Here is a 17,425-nt window from a genome sequence, read left to right as displayed (position 1 = left end):
GCCCCTCGCAGAGGCAGTATCCCTCAGCTTTTCACTGCATGTCATGTGTGAAGGTAGTCTCCCTGAGTTGTACTCAGTTTTCTTCTACTAACTTACAGAATTTATTCCTGAGTTATTTTCTTCATTATGTCTGATAAAAAAGGCAAAGGCCTTTTCCGCCCCTGCAAGATCTGTGGCAAGAAAAGGGTTCATGTGGATGATCCTCACAAGGACTGCATTTATTGCCCCCATTCAGCCCATGAGGTAAGACAGTGCAAAATCTGTCGCACATTGCTTCTAAGATTTTGAGAGATAGAGAGAGAGGCTGCATTTGTGGCTCCAGTCCACTAAGCAACAGAAGTCATCTGAAGAGGACAGTGATGATTCATCCAGACCTCACAAGAGGGCTAGATCTCATGACCACACCTCTGGAGAGGGCAGGAAACACCTCAAACCCTCCCTAGAGAGCTAGAGCTCTAAAAAGGAGAAACATCTTAAAGAGTGTACATCTTCAGTTTCCTCTACTCCTGTGAGGAAGTAAAAGAAGCATTATAGAGCCTCTTCCTCAGTGTCTGTGAGGTACAGAAACAAAAAAATCATCATCAACGGCGTCACCGTCCACAACAACCTCTAGATTGTCCACGACGACAAGTACTACTGTGACATCATCTGCTCCATTGACAGCAAGAACAACAACAACAGTGATCCTCTCCGGCCCCATACCGCCGACAAGGATCTCACTGATGCCATCATCGTCAACGTCTATCCCATCAACGTCTATACTGTCGATGAAGACTCTGTCGGTGAAGTCGATGAAGGCAGCGTCGACGACCATACCATCGACGGCAACGCGGGCTGCAACAGCACCATTGACGACTGGCATTTCATCATCAGTGGTCATGATACCGTTGACGCTACCTTTGATGATAATAAAGCTGTTGAATACATTTTTACATCCGGAGCAGTCAGTGATTAGCAATATTTCCTTGTTGCCTCCTTTGCACATTTTTGACCTACAGGAATCTGCAGAAGTGGATAAGGATAAATTATATGGAGTTGCACATAGCCATCCAAACTGCATTTAAAGTGCCAAGATGAGGAAGAGGATTATGAGGAAGAGCAGCAGTACTATTAGCCATATCTGGCACCGCCTTGCCATAACAAACATCCTCCCGAATCTCGCCCTAGAGAGATGACACATCTACAACCATCTCTAATTCAAGATCTTCAGGCTATGCTGGCTGACTATAGACAGAGGCTTCCATCCCAAAATGTCCAAATAGAGCCACCACCACTTCAGCCGCAGTCCCTTGTAACACCGGCTTTACCAGTGAGGCACTGCACCCTCTATACAGGAGCCTGATCTGGACAACTGTTCTTCCTTGGATGAGGAGAGAGAAGAGGGTGAGATCCCAGATCCTCGCACACCTGCAGATCCCTGGGAAGATTACATTATTCCCACTCCTTCTCCTCCTTCACACCATCCAGCAAATTTGCCTCCAGAGGACATCAGGGTTTTCCCCAATTTAATGGAGAGGGCTTCCACCAGATTCCATCTTCCCATGGCAGTGAAACATACATACTTCTTCGTGTATGATTTCAAGGAGGAGGCTAGAAAATCCATTCAGGTAATCCAGATAATTGACTATATTTGGTAAGAGGGAGTAAAAATAATGAAAACCCCAGCCACAATATCACCAGTGCTCCCTCGCATAGACAAACAATACGGGGCACCAGAAGATTCCCCTTCTTGCCTGATGGGTCACATGAGGCCGGATTCCGTAATTTCTCAGGCGGCGGAAATTAGATCAAAGAACCCGGCCACCCCAATCTCAACTCCCTCGGATAAAAGGAGATGTAGACTAGATAGTATTGGGAAGCGTTTCTCCACCATGGCTGCAATTACCATCAAGGCGGCCAACTCTTTGGATATCATGGGCCATTTTGATTGGCAGATGTGGTCTGACATGGCCTCTTTGCTAGACTTCATCCCTGAAGACAAGAAGCAGGAAGCTAGGAAAATCCTTTTGGAGTGAGAGCGAGCAGCTTCTGAGACCATCGACTGTGCTATGGACATAGCAAACACAGGGTTTGCCATCTTGCAGGTGTGGCAGTGTTGAGGCGCCAGGGATGGTTGAAAGCCACCACTTTTGAAATTGAATTCCAGACAAAGATCCTGGACATGGCGTTTGATGGGGCTGCTTTGTTTGGTAAGCATATTGACGAGGCACTATTGTCCATAAAGACTGACACTGATACAGCAAAATCTTAAGGCACCCTCCAGTACAGAAAAACGCCTTTTAGAGAAGCAAAAGGACACAGTTTTGGCACATACAGAGGCAATTATCAGAGAGCACAACAAAACCCAACCTATCGGCGCCAATACAGGCAGACCTATAAAACTGCAACGTACGTCAATCTTTTACGTATGGGTTCTCTCATCAGGTGGGGCGCAAAAGAGCACTGTCCCACGGCAGATATAATGGGAGAAAACAATGATCTAAGCAGGGTACCAGATTCCTCCTCCCTTTCCCCTCCTGTAGGTGCGAAGATCCCCAGTTTCTTTTATCAATGGGAGAATGTAACTACTGACCAATGGGTACTGGATCTGATTGCATTCTGCCATACTCTGGAGTTCATAGAGAGACCTCCAACTAAACCACCCAAGGGACCCCGTCCCCTTCGTCTTCACTCATTGCACAAGAAGGCAGAAGTCATACTCTCAAAAGGAGCAATCGAGGCAGTTCCAACTCTGGAAAGGGGTTGGGGTTTATATTCCCGTTTGTTCTTAATTATGAAGAAAACAGGGGAATGGAGACCTATACTGGATCTCAGAAAGCTAAGCAAGTTCCTGAGAAAACAAACATTTAAGATAATAACTGTGACCCAGATCTTACGTTGCCTCAACAAAGGAGACTTCATGACCTCCATCGGTTTGGAAGACACATACTTCCACATCCCCATCCACCAGAAGCATTGAAAATTCCTCAGGTTCACGGTACCTGGGACCCAATTCCAATCTTAGGTCCTTCCCTTTAGCCTCGAAGATGCACCCAGAATATTTACAAAGTACCTCACGCCGGTTGTCACACTTCTATGTTCTCAAGATCACCAAATGTCCCCCTACTTGGAAGTCTGGCTGCTGAAGGCACCAACAGCAAGTCAAGCGACCAGAACCATGAATGCTTGTCTTCAGCTGTTCAGCAAGCTTGGGTTGACAGTGAACATCGCAAAGTTTTCATTTATTCCCAGTCTGATAACACCGTTTCTTGGAGCCAGACTGGACACAGTCCAATGCAAAGCATTTCTATCGGAAGAACTCCAGATCCATCTACGACAATTGGCTATGGCCATTTAAAAAAGAAAGTCAGTTTCAGTAAGGAGATACAAATTGCTCCTAGGAATATGCTCATCAGCAGTATACCTAGTGCCCTTAGCCAGATTCAAGATGAGACCTCTCCAGGAGGAACTTCAAAAACAGTGGGTGCAAACGTCGGGATCCTTCAAAAGCATCCTTCCGGTTACCCCGGCCATGAAAATGGAAATTCAATATGGTACCACACCCCAAACCTTTCTAAAGGGCTCCCTTTCCTGCAAGAGATACTAGACTACATTCTGACAAAGGATGCCTCCATGGAAGGCTGGGGATGTCACTTGCAGGACCTTCAAATTCAAGGAAAATAGTCTAACACGACCAGTATGTTCTAGAGAAACAAACAAGGAGGAATTAAATCTCTCACGCTTTCACAGGAAGCACAATAGCTATGGAACCTGACAACAGAACATGGAATCTCTCAGGACTGCACATAATCAAAATGTACAGAGCCCCAGACTAGGATCCACTGTTCCTGAGGTCCACCCCTCAATGGACTCTGTCATAGTGGCAGCAGTAAGAAAAGCAGGCACATGGGCGTCTTCCTCCACAATCCCAAAGACAGCAAGTCAATGGACTCTCTTGGGAAGAGAATGTGTAGACCTCGGCTTCCTATATTAAGGTAACTAGCGCCTCTGCACTCCTGGGAAGATATGACCGATCACTGTGGGACTCCCTCTCATGGTTCACGGTCAAATTGCCAAAAGAAGAGTGGCAGGATTTCCAGGAGATCCTACTGGAAGGAGGGCATGTAGCAAACCAGGTTGTAAGTGCAGCAGCCGATGCTTTAGATCTGACGGCTCATGGCTATTCACATGGCATCTGCGCTCGGTGCTCCTCCTGTCTGAGACTCACAGCCCTAAAACCTGAGGCCCAACACAGGATTCTAAATCGGCCCTTTAACGGAACTTCACTCTTCAGCACTCACGCAGACAATGAGATGTCCAGAATGAAGTCTGAGATTGACACCCTGAAACCATTAGGCCTGGGGAAACGAAAGGATGTCAGACGCTGATATCGTCCTTATGACCGTTACCTAGAACAACAGAGGATTAAAACCCCTCACCGGTCATCGCAACAACACTATTTAAGATCCCACTATCATCAGCGCCGACCTGGACGAGGACGAGGGGCTTCCAGGCAAACAACTCCCTCTGCTAAACAGCAGTCAAAACAGTGAGAACTTGCTTCCCCCAGCTCTGTTTCCCACTCCAGAGGGGAGAAGTATCATGTTTCATCTGGATGAGTGGTACAAAATCACAAAGGATAATTAGATGCTTGATATTGTGCCGAATGGGTACTCGATTAGATTCAAGTCCCCTCCACTGACAATAATTCCTCAAAAATCATCAGTCCATCAGCCAAAGCTACTTTGGGCGGAGGTATACATCCTGTTACAAAAGCAGGCCATCAAAAAAGTTCCCTTGCTCCAACATCGACAGGGGATTTATTTTCATTAATTCTTGGTTCTAAAGAAAGGCCCAACCAAGGGGTACAGGCCTATACTCGATCTCGGACTTTTAAACAAGTTTGTCCACAAACAAAGAGTCAGGATGTTGGCACTACACCAAATTTTCCTCAAATCCATCAAGTAGACAGGATGTGCTTCATAGACCTTCAAGACGCTTACTTTCATATCCCAATTTCCCGAAAGCACCAGAAATGTCTGCGGTTCCAGGTGGCGTCAGAGCACTTCTAGTGCGAAGATCTTCCTGTCAAACTTAAGTCAGCCACCACACGTTTTCAAAATGCATGTCGGTGGAAGCGGCTTTTCTACGAAAGCAAACATTTTTCATCTATCCATATCTAGATGACTGGCTACTCAAGAGTGCTTCTCCCAGTCTTCTGCAAGAACACCTACAATCCTGCATTCGATTGCTAAATCAGATGGGTCTGTGCGTCAATTTCAAGAGGTTCATTTTCAATCCAACTCAGAGACTTCACTACTGAGGCGTGACTTTAGACTCCGCTAACTCAAGAGTGTGTCCTTCGGAGGAGAGGTTATCCTCAATCATCCACAAAGGTTGCACTCTCCTCCACACACCTCAGTGCACGGGCAGACAAGTATTCTCTCTGCTGGGCTCGATGAGCTCCTGCATCGTCATCGTTCCCAATGCCAGACTGCAGATGAAACCATTGCAGCAGGCATTAGAGGATAAGTGATCTCAGATTTCCAACCTCAGTCAGGACACCAACATTCCTCCTCACACAGTCAAAGACTCCCTGAGATGGTGGATGCAGAGTCATCATTTGTTGAAAGGCGTCCCTTTCCACCAGGAACTCCCCAAACAAACACTCATCACAGACGTGCCCAAGGATAGGGACCCACCTGGGCCCTCTTCAGGTTCAGGGGATGTGGTCTAAAATGGAGAAAACCTACCACCTCAATATGTCGGAATTAAAAGCTGGTCATCTGGCGCTCAAAGTGTTCTTCCCTTCCATAAAGACAACCTCCCTGTTGGTTCAGACGGATAACACCACAACTATGTACTACCTGAACAAACAGGGAGGGACCAGATCCAGACCATTATCACAGGAGGCTCAAACAAATTGGAAGTGGCTACTGGCGAGGAAGCTGACCATATCAACAATTCACCTCCCAGGTACTCTTAACATGCACACGCTAAGCCACAACTTCGTGGAAGTGCAGAACTGGGTGCTAAAAGACAAGGTAGCCCACAACATTTTTAAGATGGGGTTATCCAGACATAAATCTGTTTGCGGATGTAACAAATGCAAAATGTTGCGCATTTGCATCCAGGTACCCTCAACCAGGCTCCAGAGGGAATGTGCTTTTGATCAACTGGTCAGAGACATTACTCTACACCTTTCCATCAATTCCTCTCATACCACTGGTGATCAACAAACTCTACAGATCCAGGTCCGAAATGACCCTGATTGCACCAGAGTGGCCTCACCCAGTGGTGGTATCCGGGCCTTCTTCATCCTTCCAAGACACCACACAGGAGGATACCATGCCATTAGATCTGCTAGCCAAGTTCGGAGGGAAGGTGATCCATCCCAACCTTCCATCAGTGAGTTTAACAGCATGGCTCATGAGTTCCTCCAATATGGACATCTAGGCCTCTCACCAGACTGTATGCATATTCTGAAGCAAGCAAGGAGCGGTCTACGAGGAAATCATACGCTTTCAAATTGAAGCACTTCTATCTGTGGTGTACAGCCAATGGACATAATCCCATTCTTGGTCAGGAACAGTTTATCCTCCCATAACTTTTGTACTTTGCTAAATCAGGTCTACAGTTTACTTGTATTAAAGTACGCCTGGCGGCAATGACAGCTTATAGAAAGTCAACTACTCAGGCTTCTTTCTTTCATATGACAGTAGTTAAGAACTTCCTGGAAGGGTTGAAAAATGTCTACCCCCGATTAGGTCACCTTCCCCTTCTTGGGACCTTAAGGTAGTCCTTTCTAAATTAATGGGTCCACGCTTCAAACCTATTCACAGAGCCTCATTGCAGCACCTGACGTGGAAGACCACTTTCTTAGTGGCAATTACCTCTGCTCGCAGAGTGAGCGAGATCCAGGCGCTATGTTGTAAAGAGTCTTATCTCATTTTTCATGCTAACAGAGTGGTCCTGAGTACCCACCGAGTTTCCTGCTTAAGGTTATCTTTTACTTGCATATTAATCACTCTTTTATTCTCCCCACCTTTTATCCAAACCCTTCCACCCCTCCAGAGTGGGTGTTATATTCTCTTGACCTAAAAAGGGTTCTAAAATTCTACCTGGATAAAACTAAGAGCATAAGACAGTTGGATCGTCACTTTGTGAATTATGATCTGATGCGGAGTGGTCTCCCTTCCTCTAAGCAATCCATCTCCAGATGGATGTTATGTTATGTTAATAACTTTTATTCGGCGCACAGCTGCCCCAGCGAAGGGGCGTCCTGGCGCCTGATCAGGTACCACAACATAACAGGTCAAAGCTGAAAAGAAAAGGAATCAATTAACGGAGGCGAACAGGAGGGTTTTAATGGCGCGTCTGAAAAGAGTCAGGCTATTTAGGGCACGAATGTGTACAGGAAGGGAATTCCAAAGATCAACCGCCAGAATACGAAAAGAGCGTCCTCCCATCCTACTCAGTCTGAACCTAGGCTTAATCGCCAGATGGTGAGATTCAGACCTGAGGGACCGCGTGGGGACATACGAGAAATAAGGCCCGTGAGGGCAGGAGGGGAGGAAAGCTTCAGAATCTTAAATGTCAGACAGAGAGCCTTAAATTTGATTCTCTGTCTGACCGGAAGCCAGTGAAGGGAGGTCAGGACAGTGGAGACAGAACATCGTCTCGGAAGGCCAACAATGGCCCGTGCAGCAGCATTCTGCACCCTCTGAAGCCTAGTAGCCTCAGCCTGATTAACTCCAAGCAGCAGGGCACTCCCGTAGTCCAGCCGAGAGAGGATAGAGTCCTGAACCACCAGTTGCCGAGTGGGAGGGTCGAAGAATTTGAGGACAGGTCTCAGTCCTCGCAGAATACCAAAGCAGGTAGCTTCTTTGTATGACTGGTGAAAGAGAGGTTAGAATCCAGCCAGACCCCCAGATTTTTAACTTCGGCCGCTGGAATGGGGGACACCCCCAATTCGGGAGGCCACCACTGGTCTCCCCAAAGTTCCGCCTGCTTCCCTAAAATCAGGACCTCGGTTTTCTTAGCATTAAGCTGTAGGCAGTTGCTACGCATCCAATTTGCCACAGCTATAAGTCCTGCAAGGAATCTGGGCGCATTCACCTCAGGGTCCCCACTGAGTGTCACCGCCAGCTGCGTGTCGTCGGCGTACGATGTCATGGTAAGGCCACATTGCCTGACGACAGCGGCCAGCGGTTTCACATACAGGTTGAACAATGTGGGGCTTAAGGCAGAGCCCTGAGGGACTCCCAGACCCAGAGAGTGGAAAGAGGACTGGCCAGGTGGAATGGCTACTTTGAAAAACCGGTCCGAGAGGAAAGAGTGGAACCACTGAAGAGCCTTCCCCACAATACCTACTTCCTCCAAGCGTCGCATCAAAATGTCATGAGACACCGTGTCGAACGCGGCGCTCAGGTCTAGCAATAGGAGCGCCGCAGTCTGCCCCGCATCCAGCACTGACCGCAAATGCTCGGTCATAAAAAGCAAAGCAGTTTCAGTGCTGTGTTGTGAGCGAAACCCATTTTGACTCTCGTCAAGAATATTATTGCGAGAGAGATGGGCAGACAGGATGGAGTTCACGTGTGCCTCAGTGACCTTGGCGGTCCAAGGCAGGAGGGAGATGGGCCGGTAATTCTCCGGGAGCAAGGGGTCTAGGTTGGGTTTCTTCAATATAGGGCTGACCACAGCTTGCTTCCAGGAGGAAGGAACCACGCCCTCACTGAGGGAGAGATTAATCAGGTCCAAGATGGGCTCACGACAGAGGGGCGGGAGAAGAGTAAAAAACTCCGGCTTCAGCGGGTCTAAGGGAGAGCCAGATTTAATTTTGAGGCTCAGAGTGTCAAATACCTCGTTAGACATGGCCGGCAAGGAGGGCAGAGTTTCAGAAAACGAGGCCTTCACATCACTAGGAGCATCCCCGGGAACAGATGGTATAAATCCTCGGTAGATTGCCTGCACCTTCTCCACGAAAAAGGATGCCAAACTTTCACAGTGCGAGTCCGTGCAGATTTCTAGCGAGGTAGCCCGTTTCCCCATCAGGTCTTTAAGTACCTTGAAGATTAATTTGGAAGGGTTAGGGCTGTTGGAAAACTCAGCTGCGTAATAAGCAGCCCGGGTTTGACAGATAGCTCTGTGGTAGATCTTAAGCTGGGCAAAGTACAGCGATTTTAACGTGGGATCAAAGGATTTCCTCCAGGCCCTCTCAGCTTGCCGGCAGGTTCTCTTGAGCTCGGCAAGAGTCTCATTATACCAAGGGCTGCGGGTTTTGGCGTGACATTTAGACCAACGCAGAGGTATGAGAGAATCGAGGGCAGTAAGGACCCAGTTGCAAAACTGTTCGTATCCCTGTTCCACATTCTGCGGTTTGCCTAGGGGCTGTGCCTCCAATATCCTGACAAACTCCTCCAGCTTGAGTTTACGCCAATTGCGCTTTAGGATCTGTTTATCCACAGGTTTAAGTTGTGGGTTATCTAAGGGACATGACACTTTAACCAACATATGGTCCGTCCAACCCACCGCCATCGGGTCAGATGTTCTAGCCCGGACTAAGGTGGTGAAGAAGGGGTCAAGTATATGTCCTCCTATATGGGTGGGTGAGGTGACTAGTTGGTTAAGTTGCATCGCTTCAAGGTCCGCTAGCAGAGAGCTGATGGGTAGAGATGACGTCTGATCAAGATGTATATTTAGGTCACCTACTATGTTAAAGTTAGCACATCTAGGAGCCAACGAGCTAACCACATCAGCAAGAGCGGCCTTGAAAGCAGTGTCGTTCCCAGGTGGACGATAGATAAGTACGCCACTAAAGGTAAATTGATGACTGACCGTTACCTTAAAAGAGGCGCTTTCACACATTGGAAGATCCAGAGCTTTCCACTCAGCCGGGAAGCAGGATTTAGTCGCCATGGCTATACCACCTCCCCTAGACGAGCGGTTCAAAGTGAACACCGTATAGGTAGAAGGGAAGGCCAGATTTATTATGGCGGTGTCGGCGTCCTGCAGCCAAGTTTCGGTAAGAAAAATGATATCAGGAGAGTCCGTATCTATCATGTCCCGGAGTGACTGATAGTGCTTGACCAAAGATCTAACATTCAAGCTCCATATATGGAGTACTCGCTCGGTACAATCCGTATGAGTGCTTCGGGCGGTCACCTCAGCAGGGCGCACCCCAATAGGGGAGGCCAGAGTGAAACAGCCACACGCACACTCATACGGTCCCGAAAGAGGAGGTAAAGGGACATGGTTGCACACCAGAAGACTGTCTCTTATGGAAAAGAGGTCAGCGCGATCGTACCTGAGTGTCGCTGTGTTACACATGATGGTATAAAGGCAGGAGGCCAGAGTCCATAGCCCGCACCCGCTACCTCGACACGGACGAGCGCAGACGGGCAGGACTCTGGTACGACTCCGGCTAAGCGACGGCGTCCCACTGCGCGTTCCCGCTGCGCGGGAGAGGACGACTTTAAATAGGCGTCTCCCAGAACAACTCGAGCGTCGGGACGCTCCAAGATGGCGCCCGCGCAAGATCACACTCACCCCAAACTAAGATGTCGCCCACAGGAATCCAGCCCCGGGACCCGGACCCGCCGAATGGCGGTGAGTTTTCCTCAAATTAAGTGCGAGTAAGGGGACAGAAGCCCAGCAGAGCGGTGAGTAAAATCAGGGGATAAATAAAGTAAAGTAACCAAAGTATGCTAAAGGCAGGTTAAAATATCAGAGCCCGCTGGCAGCGTGACCCGCGCTAATGCAGCAATGATCAGAACGAGTAACAGTGCGAGTCCGCCTTAAATAGGCGTCTCCCAGAACAACTCGAGCGTCGGGACGCTCCAAGATGGCGCCCGCGCAAGATCACACTCTTAGGATAGAGTCTTGTATCACTTTATTTCTACCAGTAAGCTAACCAGCAGCTCCCTGGTAGACTGAAGGCTCACTCCACTAGAGGAAAAGCCTCCACTGTGGCCCTTCTCAGGAATGTACCCATTCAAGAGATGTGTAAAGCGGCTACATGGCCATCCGGACACACTTTTGCCCGCCTTTACAGCCTGGATTCTGATACTCAGGCGGATACCCAGTTTGGGCAAGCTTCCTTGAGGAATTTGGTTGGTTAACATGTTGTTCAGAGTGGGCCAGCTATACTGGTGTTCGTCCGCAGGATTCTGGAAATGGGCTTACTATTCTATTCAGTGCTTATGACTATTGATGAGTATCCCCTGGAAGAGAAGGATAAATTACTTACCTGTAATCCTAGTTCTCTTCCAAGGGTATACTCACCAAAGTAATAAGTAACCCTCCCACCTCTCCGGGACGAATACCATGTTCATAACAGCACTGCATCCGCCCTGTCATTGCAAACTGCAATGTTCCGGGGGTGGGCACCCCAGGACATTGATGGAGTCGGCACTAGGGGGTGGCGGTCCCCAGGGCCATCGAAGGTTCCCCCTCCTAACAAGTTTAAAGCCCCAGAGAGGTGGTAGTCCCCGCAGCCAGGGGTCAACAACGGACCCCACATTTCAATAATTAGTGTCCCGGGGAGGTGGTGATCCTCGGGGAAGTGTGGGGGGGTTTGAGCCCCCACATGTATTATTAATAATAGCCCAGGGGAGATGGCGGTCCCCGGAGCAGCGTGGGGGGCAGGAGCCCCCCACATTTTTTTCCCAAAAAGCCCCGGGGAGGTGGCGGTCCCTGGGGCTGCGGGGGGTCGTGTGCCCCCCACACATAATGAGCAAAGCCCTGGGGAGGTGGCGTTCCCTGGGACTGCGGGGGGCCCAATGGGTCCCCACTACATACATTTGGATAGCCCTTGGGACCTGGCCCACAGGGGGCTTAAGAAAAGCGAAGTGAAATTCTTTGTTGAAAAAAAATGATTTTTTTGGGGCTGGGTGCAGGCCTAGGGGGTCAGGGTGTTTCTACCCTGCCCCTTTTTCTTGTTTTTTATCTGTTTTTTTTTTACTGTTTCTTGTGACTCTGTTTTACAGAGTCACAAGATGGCTGCCAACACTTCTTGATTTGAAGTGTTGGCAGCCAATCAGATTCACGCCATTTAAAGCAAAGAGTGCACTCTGAACCAAGAGCTACCTCTCTGCCAAATTTGGTGTAATTCTGTTCAGCAGTTCGGGCTGCAGCTGCAACAAAAGTTTCTATGGAAGTTAACATTGAGAAAACGTGTTTTGGGACCCCCTTTTTTCTCTGCCCCCGCTTTATGAATCACTTCGAAACTTACAAGACAGAAGTTGACCGGAGCGCCCCATTTGTTTTGAAAAGTTCGTGAAAATTCGTCTAACGGCGCCAAAAATATTGGCAAATCAAAAACGCTTTTCCTATGGAAACTAGGTCCTAACAATAACTACCTACTGGCAATCTCTAGTAGGTAATATATGTATTTTTTTGTATATGCTCCCGGGTCCCCGCGCATGGGTGGGACTATTCAGGGCGTATGACTTTGATGGGTATACCCCTGGAAGAGAACTCAGATTACAGGTAAATAACTTATCCTTACTAAACATATGTGTAGAATTACCCTATTTGCATTTGACTGTTGAACTGATGTAATATATGATTTCTAGCCCTGAGGAAGTCTGAAACATGTGTAGGCTAGCGTGGCGAAGTCATGAAATAAGCAAGTGTCAACATTAATCAAAGGTTGGACTATTGTTTTGTGGTGCTCAGGGATTTATGTTTTTCAGTTTTGGAAGTGTTCATGTTGTGGAGCGTTTGATGGCCATTCCACCACTCTGGGAGCAATTCATTAAAGACTACAAAACAGATTCCTACTCTATCAATGGAGATGTGTGCCTGCAGATGAGTTTCCTAGCCATCACAGTTGTGTTGTTCTCCTCCCCAAATTGCTTAGGACTGAGGGGGAGGGCTCCCTTTATCTCCCTAGAGGAAATGGATCATCATGTAGGTGGTCCTAGAGAAGTATCCTCAGTTTAAGAGGAAAGTTAGACCCAGCTAAGCAATGCAGCACAGGCAGATATATATGACAGGCTATCACAGGATGTGGCAGTGCAGTGGATGTGGATTAATATTCTTTTACCTTAAAAATTTAACATAGCTATATAAGCTACATGAAATGTACTATTACAAAGGAGGTATGTTGTTACAACGCATGCTTTTACCACGCATGCCTTTACAACGCAGGTTTTTCAACGCAAGTCGTTACAACGACTTGCGTTGGGGGGTGCTGGATAGTTAATAGTTTAATTTACTATTTCAACTCCAGTCCCCGTGGATAGTAGGGAAGGTGTTGGATAGTAACTTAAACTATTACCTATCCTAGAGCACCCCCCAGCGCAAGTGGTTGTAATGACTTGCGTTGAAAAACCTGTGTTGTAAAGGTACGGCGTGGTAAAAGTTGCGTCATAAAGGATGTTTCCCATTACAAATAACTGCCATGACATCCATATAATACGCAAGCATTGCTATTGCAATAGATAATCAAATATTGAGCTTTCAGTCATGGATATCCTCCTTTGTTGGCACCATGAGCTTATGATGCTATGTTGACAGTGTTTTGCTATGTCTTGGCATCCTTTATTATTTGGTGGCATTTTTTGTTTTTATACCAAGTATAAAAAATAGGACAAAATTAAAATCGTGCTTGATTTGTATTTTTGTTAAGCATAGATAACAGTCTCAAAAGAGGCTGCTTCATTTTAGATGCATGCTTGGAAAAGGGCATTTACTATGTGGCATTGTCATGCTGTAGTATTATTTTATCAAACTTTGATTAACATGAAGAAGTGGGCATATTTACCCATGATTGTTTGTTGATTTTCCTTTTTCAGTGGGCAGCCAAGGAGCAAACAGTGAGCAGTGGGACCGCGGGCGAAATAGAAGGTGGACCTCCTCAACAAGACAGACACAGGATGAAGATAACAGCACCACCACAGAGGAGGAGGGAGCAGTGACTAGCATAAAAGGTACATCTGTTCCGAGTGCCACTCATTCAAAAGCCAAGAGACTCTGGGCCGGGGCCTATCAGGGGGTTATTTAGCTGGACACCACATGCCAAGATCAGGCAGACAAAAGCCTTGAACCGGCAAGAAATACCATCAGTCACAAGCACTCCATCATCGTGTCAGCCAATAAGTACACCCAAACAGCCAACCAATTTGTTTACTCTATATATACCTAGACATGTATTTCTTATCCTGTCAAATAAATGTTGTAAATAACCACAGTAGGAAAATTATACTTCCCTAATCCAGAACTGGTAGGTAATAAAACAGTTGAGCAAGAGAGTAGGTATAGCACCTCAAGGAACAATTAGTGACCAACTCTCAGGAGCAACACTAAGTGGGCTATTGTTAGCAATGTCAAAATGGCCACATGGTTTCTCATCATCGGTGGTCCATGACAGGAGTCAGGTAGATGAACAAGGGAATACACTTATAGTGTATCTATTCTTGCCCTCAGCCTTTGTGCCTATCCAGTGCTGGCTGTTGTTACTGCCCCATACTTAACACCCTGTGCTGTGCTTATCACTATGCTAGGTAAAATGCTCTAAGTCTTGCTACTTCAAAGGGTCATCGCAAAGATTTATTTTTATAATTGGTGTCAGAAAGTATCTCTCACAAACTATTAATGATCAGTTTGCACTTAGATAAGTATTTCAGATATGCCAAAAATAAAAAAGATTATATGATAAAAATGTTGACATGTTTTGCTGCTTCCTGTTTGTGGATTCATCAGGACAAGCATAACCTAGGGATTTCTCAGATTATCCTTTCAAATACTCATAACATGTGTCTCTCTGTGAGTTTTGGATAAGATTCGATACTTTACAGTTTGAAGAAAACATTAGAACGAATTAGTAAATCATTACTATCAATCTCTCTCAACCACTTCAATGGCCAGCTTGTCCTTCAAAGCCTTAAAATGTGTAAAGCTCCAATGATCATAGACTGCAGACTCCGAGAAGAGCCCCTTAATCTGTTAAATCCTTTAATGTTATCTCATACCCCACTGGGAATTCAATATATATACATCTTGGTGCCTTAGAGGCTTGCCGTTTTCATGCTATTGATATCCTATAATCATTGTGCCCACTATGCATTTGTCTGTTGGGTATGAACCGTAAAGTTAGGTACATGGGGTATAGGTGAATGTAATTGTGGTCTCTAAACTGTCCTTTTTAAATCCAAATGACAAAGTCTTCAAACTTACTGTTTTTTTTTTATAATCAACTTTATTGGTTTTATTGATAACAGATAAATTCATTGGTAGCAGATCAAGCCCCTTAATAAGATGAAGTACAATCACGGATAGCCGACAAAAACATTGGAGGCCCAAATGGAGTGAGTGTGACATTCACATATTACTATGCATGTACAAGATTTAGTCGGACCCTCACGCAGGTAACAAATTGAACCATTTACCCCACACTTTACCGAAGAGTTCGGGACATCCCCGGGCCTCAAAGAGGGGTTCCTCCTGTGCTCCGCACCAATCCACCCCTCTCCTCCATTTTCGCACAGTCTGCGCCTTGGCCTCTTCAACACCACCCTAGGAAACGCTTATCCGCCCTGGATCCGTCAAGGCCATCAAACACCCCCAACAGCAAGCGCCTCGGGTCATGGTGAACCTCCCACCCGAGGGCCTGCGTAAGTTCGAGCTCCACCCCTCCCCAGAACGGCGCCAGAGACGGACACTGCTATACCATATTATAGAAATCTGTTGGCGCATATCCACAGCGCGCGCAGGCCGGGAAGGATTGCATGCGGGCACGGAAAAGGCGTGCTGGAGTGAGATATTCCTCATGGAGGTAATAAAGTTGGGCCTCTAAGGGGCTGAATTCCGGGAGAGAGGGGCGGATGGAATGTGGGTGTGGAGGGCATGTCTGAGATGTAAATATTTATAGAATTGGGAGGGGAGGAGGGCGTAGCATTGTTGTAAGTCTGCGAAAGATCTAATGTGGTCTCCCACCCACACGTCTCCGAGTAGCAAGATCCCGATGAGATCCCAGCAACGGAAATCTCCTAAGGGCGAGACCTCTCACAGCCATGCTCCACTCCACAGCGGCTTCTGCCTGGTGAGCCTCAGGTCCCACTGCACATGACGAAGGGCTGTACGCCAATCCATGAGCACTGTCCTGGTGACAGTGGGTAAAGCCTGTGCCACTGGGCTGCCATACAGGAACGTCTGGATCCGCGTGAAGTCCATCACCCTAAGTTCCACCCGGTACGCTGGGTCGGACCAGCCGCCTGCGAACCAGTTGTGGATCACGATGAGCTTCGTGGCCAGGTAGTAAAGGTGGAGATTAGTCACCCCCTGCCCCCGTCGTAGGGGGGAATATGACAGTTTTTCAAGGGACATTTGCGGCCTCTCTCCTCCCCATAGAAACCGGGTGAGAATGCCGTCCAATTCCCAGAACCAGCTACCCGAGACGTGAATGGTGATATTTTGTAAAATGTAGAGGAAGCGGGGGAGGATCATTATTTTAAAGAGGGCACTCCTGGCCAGGGGGTTGAGGGGGAGGGTTTGCCATTTCTTAAGGTCCGCCTTTAACCTACCGACCAAGGGTGCAACATTCAAGGCCCATTCAAGCTCCAGCAGGAGGGTGACCCACACACCTAGGTACTTGAATGATTGTCTACGGAGGGGAATGTTCGCTTGCCATTCAAAGCACGCTCAAGAGAAATGCAAAGGGACTAGGGTGAATTTTGTTGGGTTAAGTCGAAGGCCAGAGACCCCTTCAAAAGCAGAAAGGGCCTCTAGGCACCTGGGACCGGAGCTTTTCTGGGTCTGTCAGAAAAAGCAGGACATCCTAATATAGAGCTATCTTGTCAGTCTGATTCTGGTCCCAGGCCCAACCACGGATGAGAGAGTCTTGGCGGATGAGCGTCGCCAGGGGCTCCATCGCCAATGCGAATAGGAGCGGCGAGAGCGGGCACCCCTGGCGGTGTGAGGCGACGAAGAGTGGAGGTCATGATTGCGGGGGGAATGTATGTACCTAGGAGGTTTAAAGGGCGCCCCTCAATCGTCCCCGTCATGGCCACATAGAGGCCCTGAGTATCATTTTCGGCTCTGGCCAGGGTAAAGGGAAGCTCTTTTCTAAGTAAAATGGCCAACCCCCGGGAACCACGCATAAAACCCTGTCAAACCCATAGCGGGCTAGGAAGATGCATTGTGAGCCCACGAGGTGGGCAATACGGAGGACGGCTGTGCATTTGATTCGGTCGAGGAGGCCGTTAACATTCAAGGAGAGGATATGGAGAGTCCTATTGAAGGTGTGGGACATCTAGATGAGTGGTACATGGAGGAACGGGTGTAAGCATAGGGACGTCCGAAGCCCAAGGGATATACCCGCCCGGGGCCCGGGGCCTTGAGATGAAGGTACAGGGATTGTTGATCTGCCTGTCGTCGGCGAGGACATCTATGTGCATGTGGCTACCAATGAAAACAGGACTCAGCGGCCCGTAGACCCTCCCTC

The 17,425-nt window shown here is 47.8% G+C and overlaps 1 protein-coding gene across 1 annotated transcript in view; it reads left to right on the top strand.

Annotated features, from left to right (window-relative positions):
* Positions 1-17,425, top strand: part of PKD1L3 (polycystin 1 like 3, transient receptor potential channel interacting) — a 1,100,724-nt gene that overhangs the window by 553,964 nt on the left and 529,335 nt on the right. Inside the window, exon 18 of the mRNA XM_086945530.1 lies at positions 13,779-13,913. Within this exon, the coding sequence (XP_086801656.1) occupies positions 13,779-13,913 (135 nt within the window). The remainder of the gene's footprint in view (positions 1-13,778; positions 13,914-17,425) is intronic.

The sequence above is a fragment of the Lissotriton vulgaris genome, chromosome 12 (assembly GCF_964263255.1).
Source record: "Lissotriton vulgaris chromosome 12, aLisVul1.2, whole genome shotgun sequence".
In the NCBI taxonomy this organism is placed as follows: domain Eukaryota; kingdom Metazoa; phylum Chordata; class Amphibia; order Caudata; family Salamandridae; genus Lissotriton; species Lissotriton vulgaris.
This window is presented reverse-complemented; position numbering and strand designations above follow the sequence as displayed.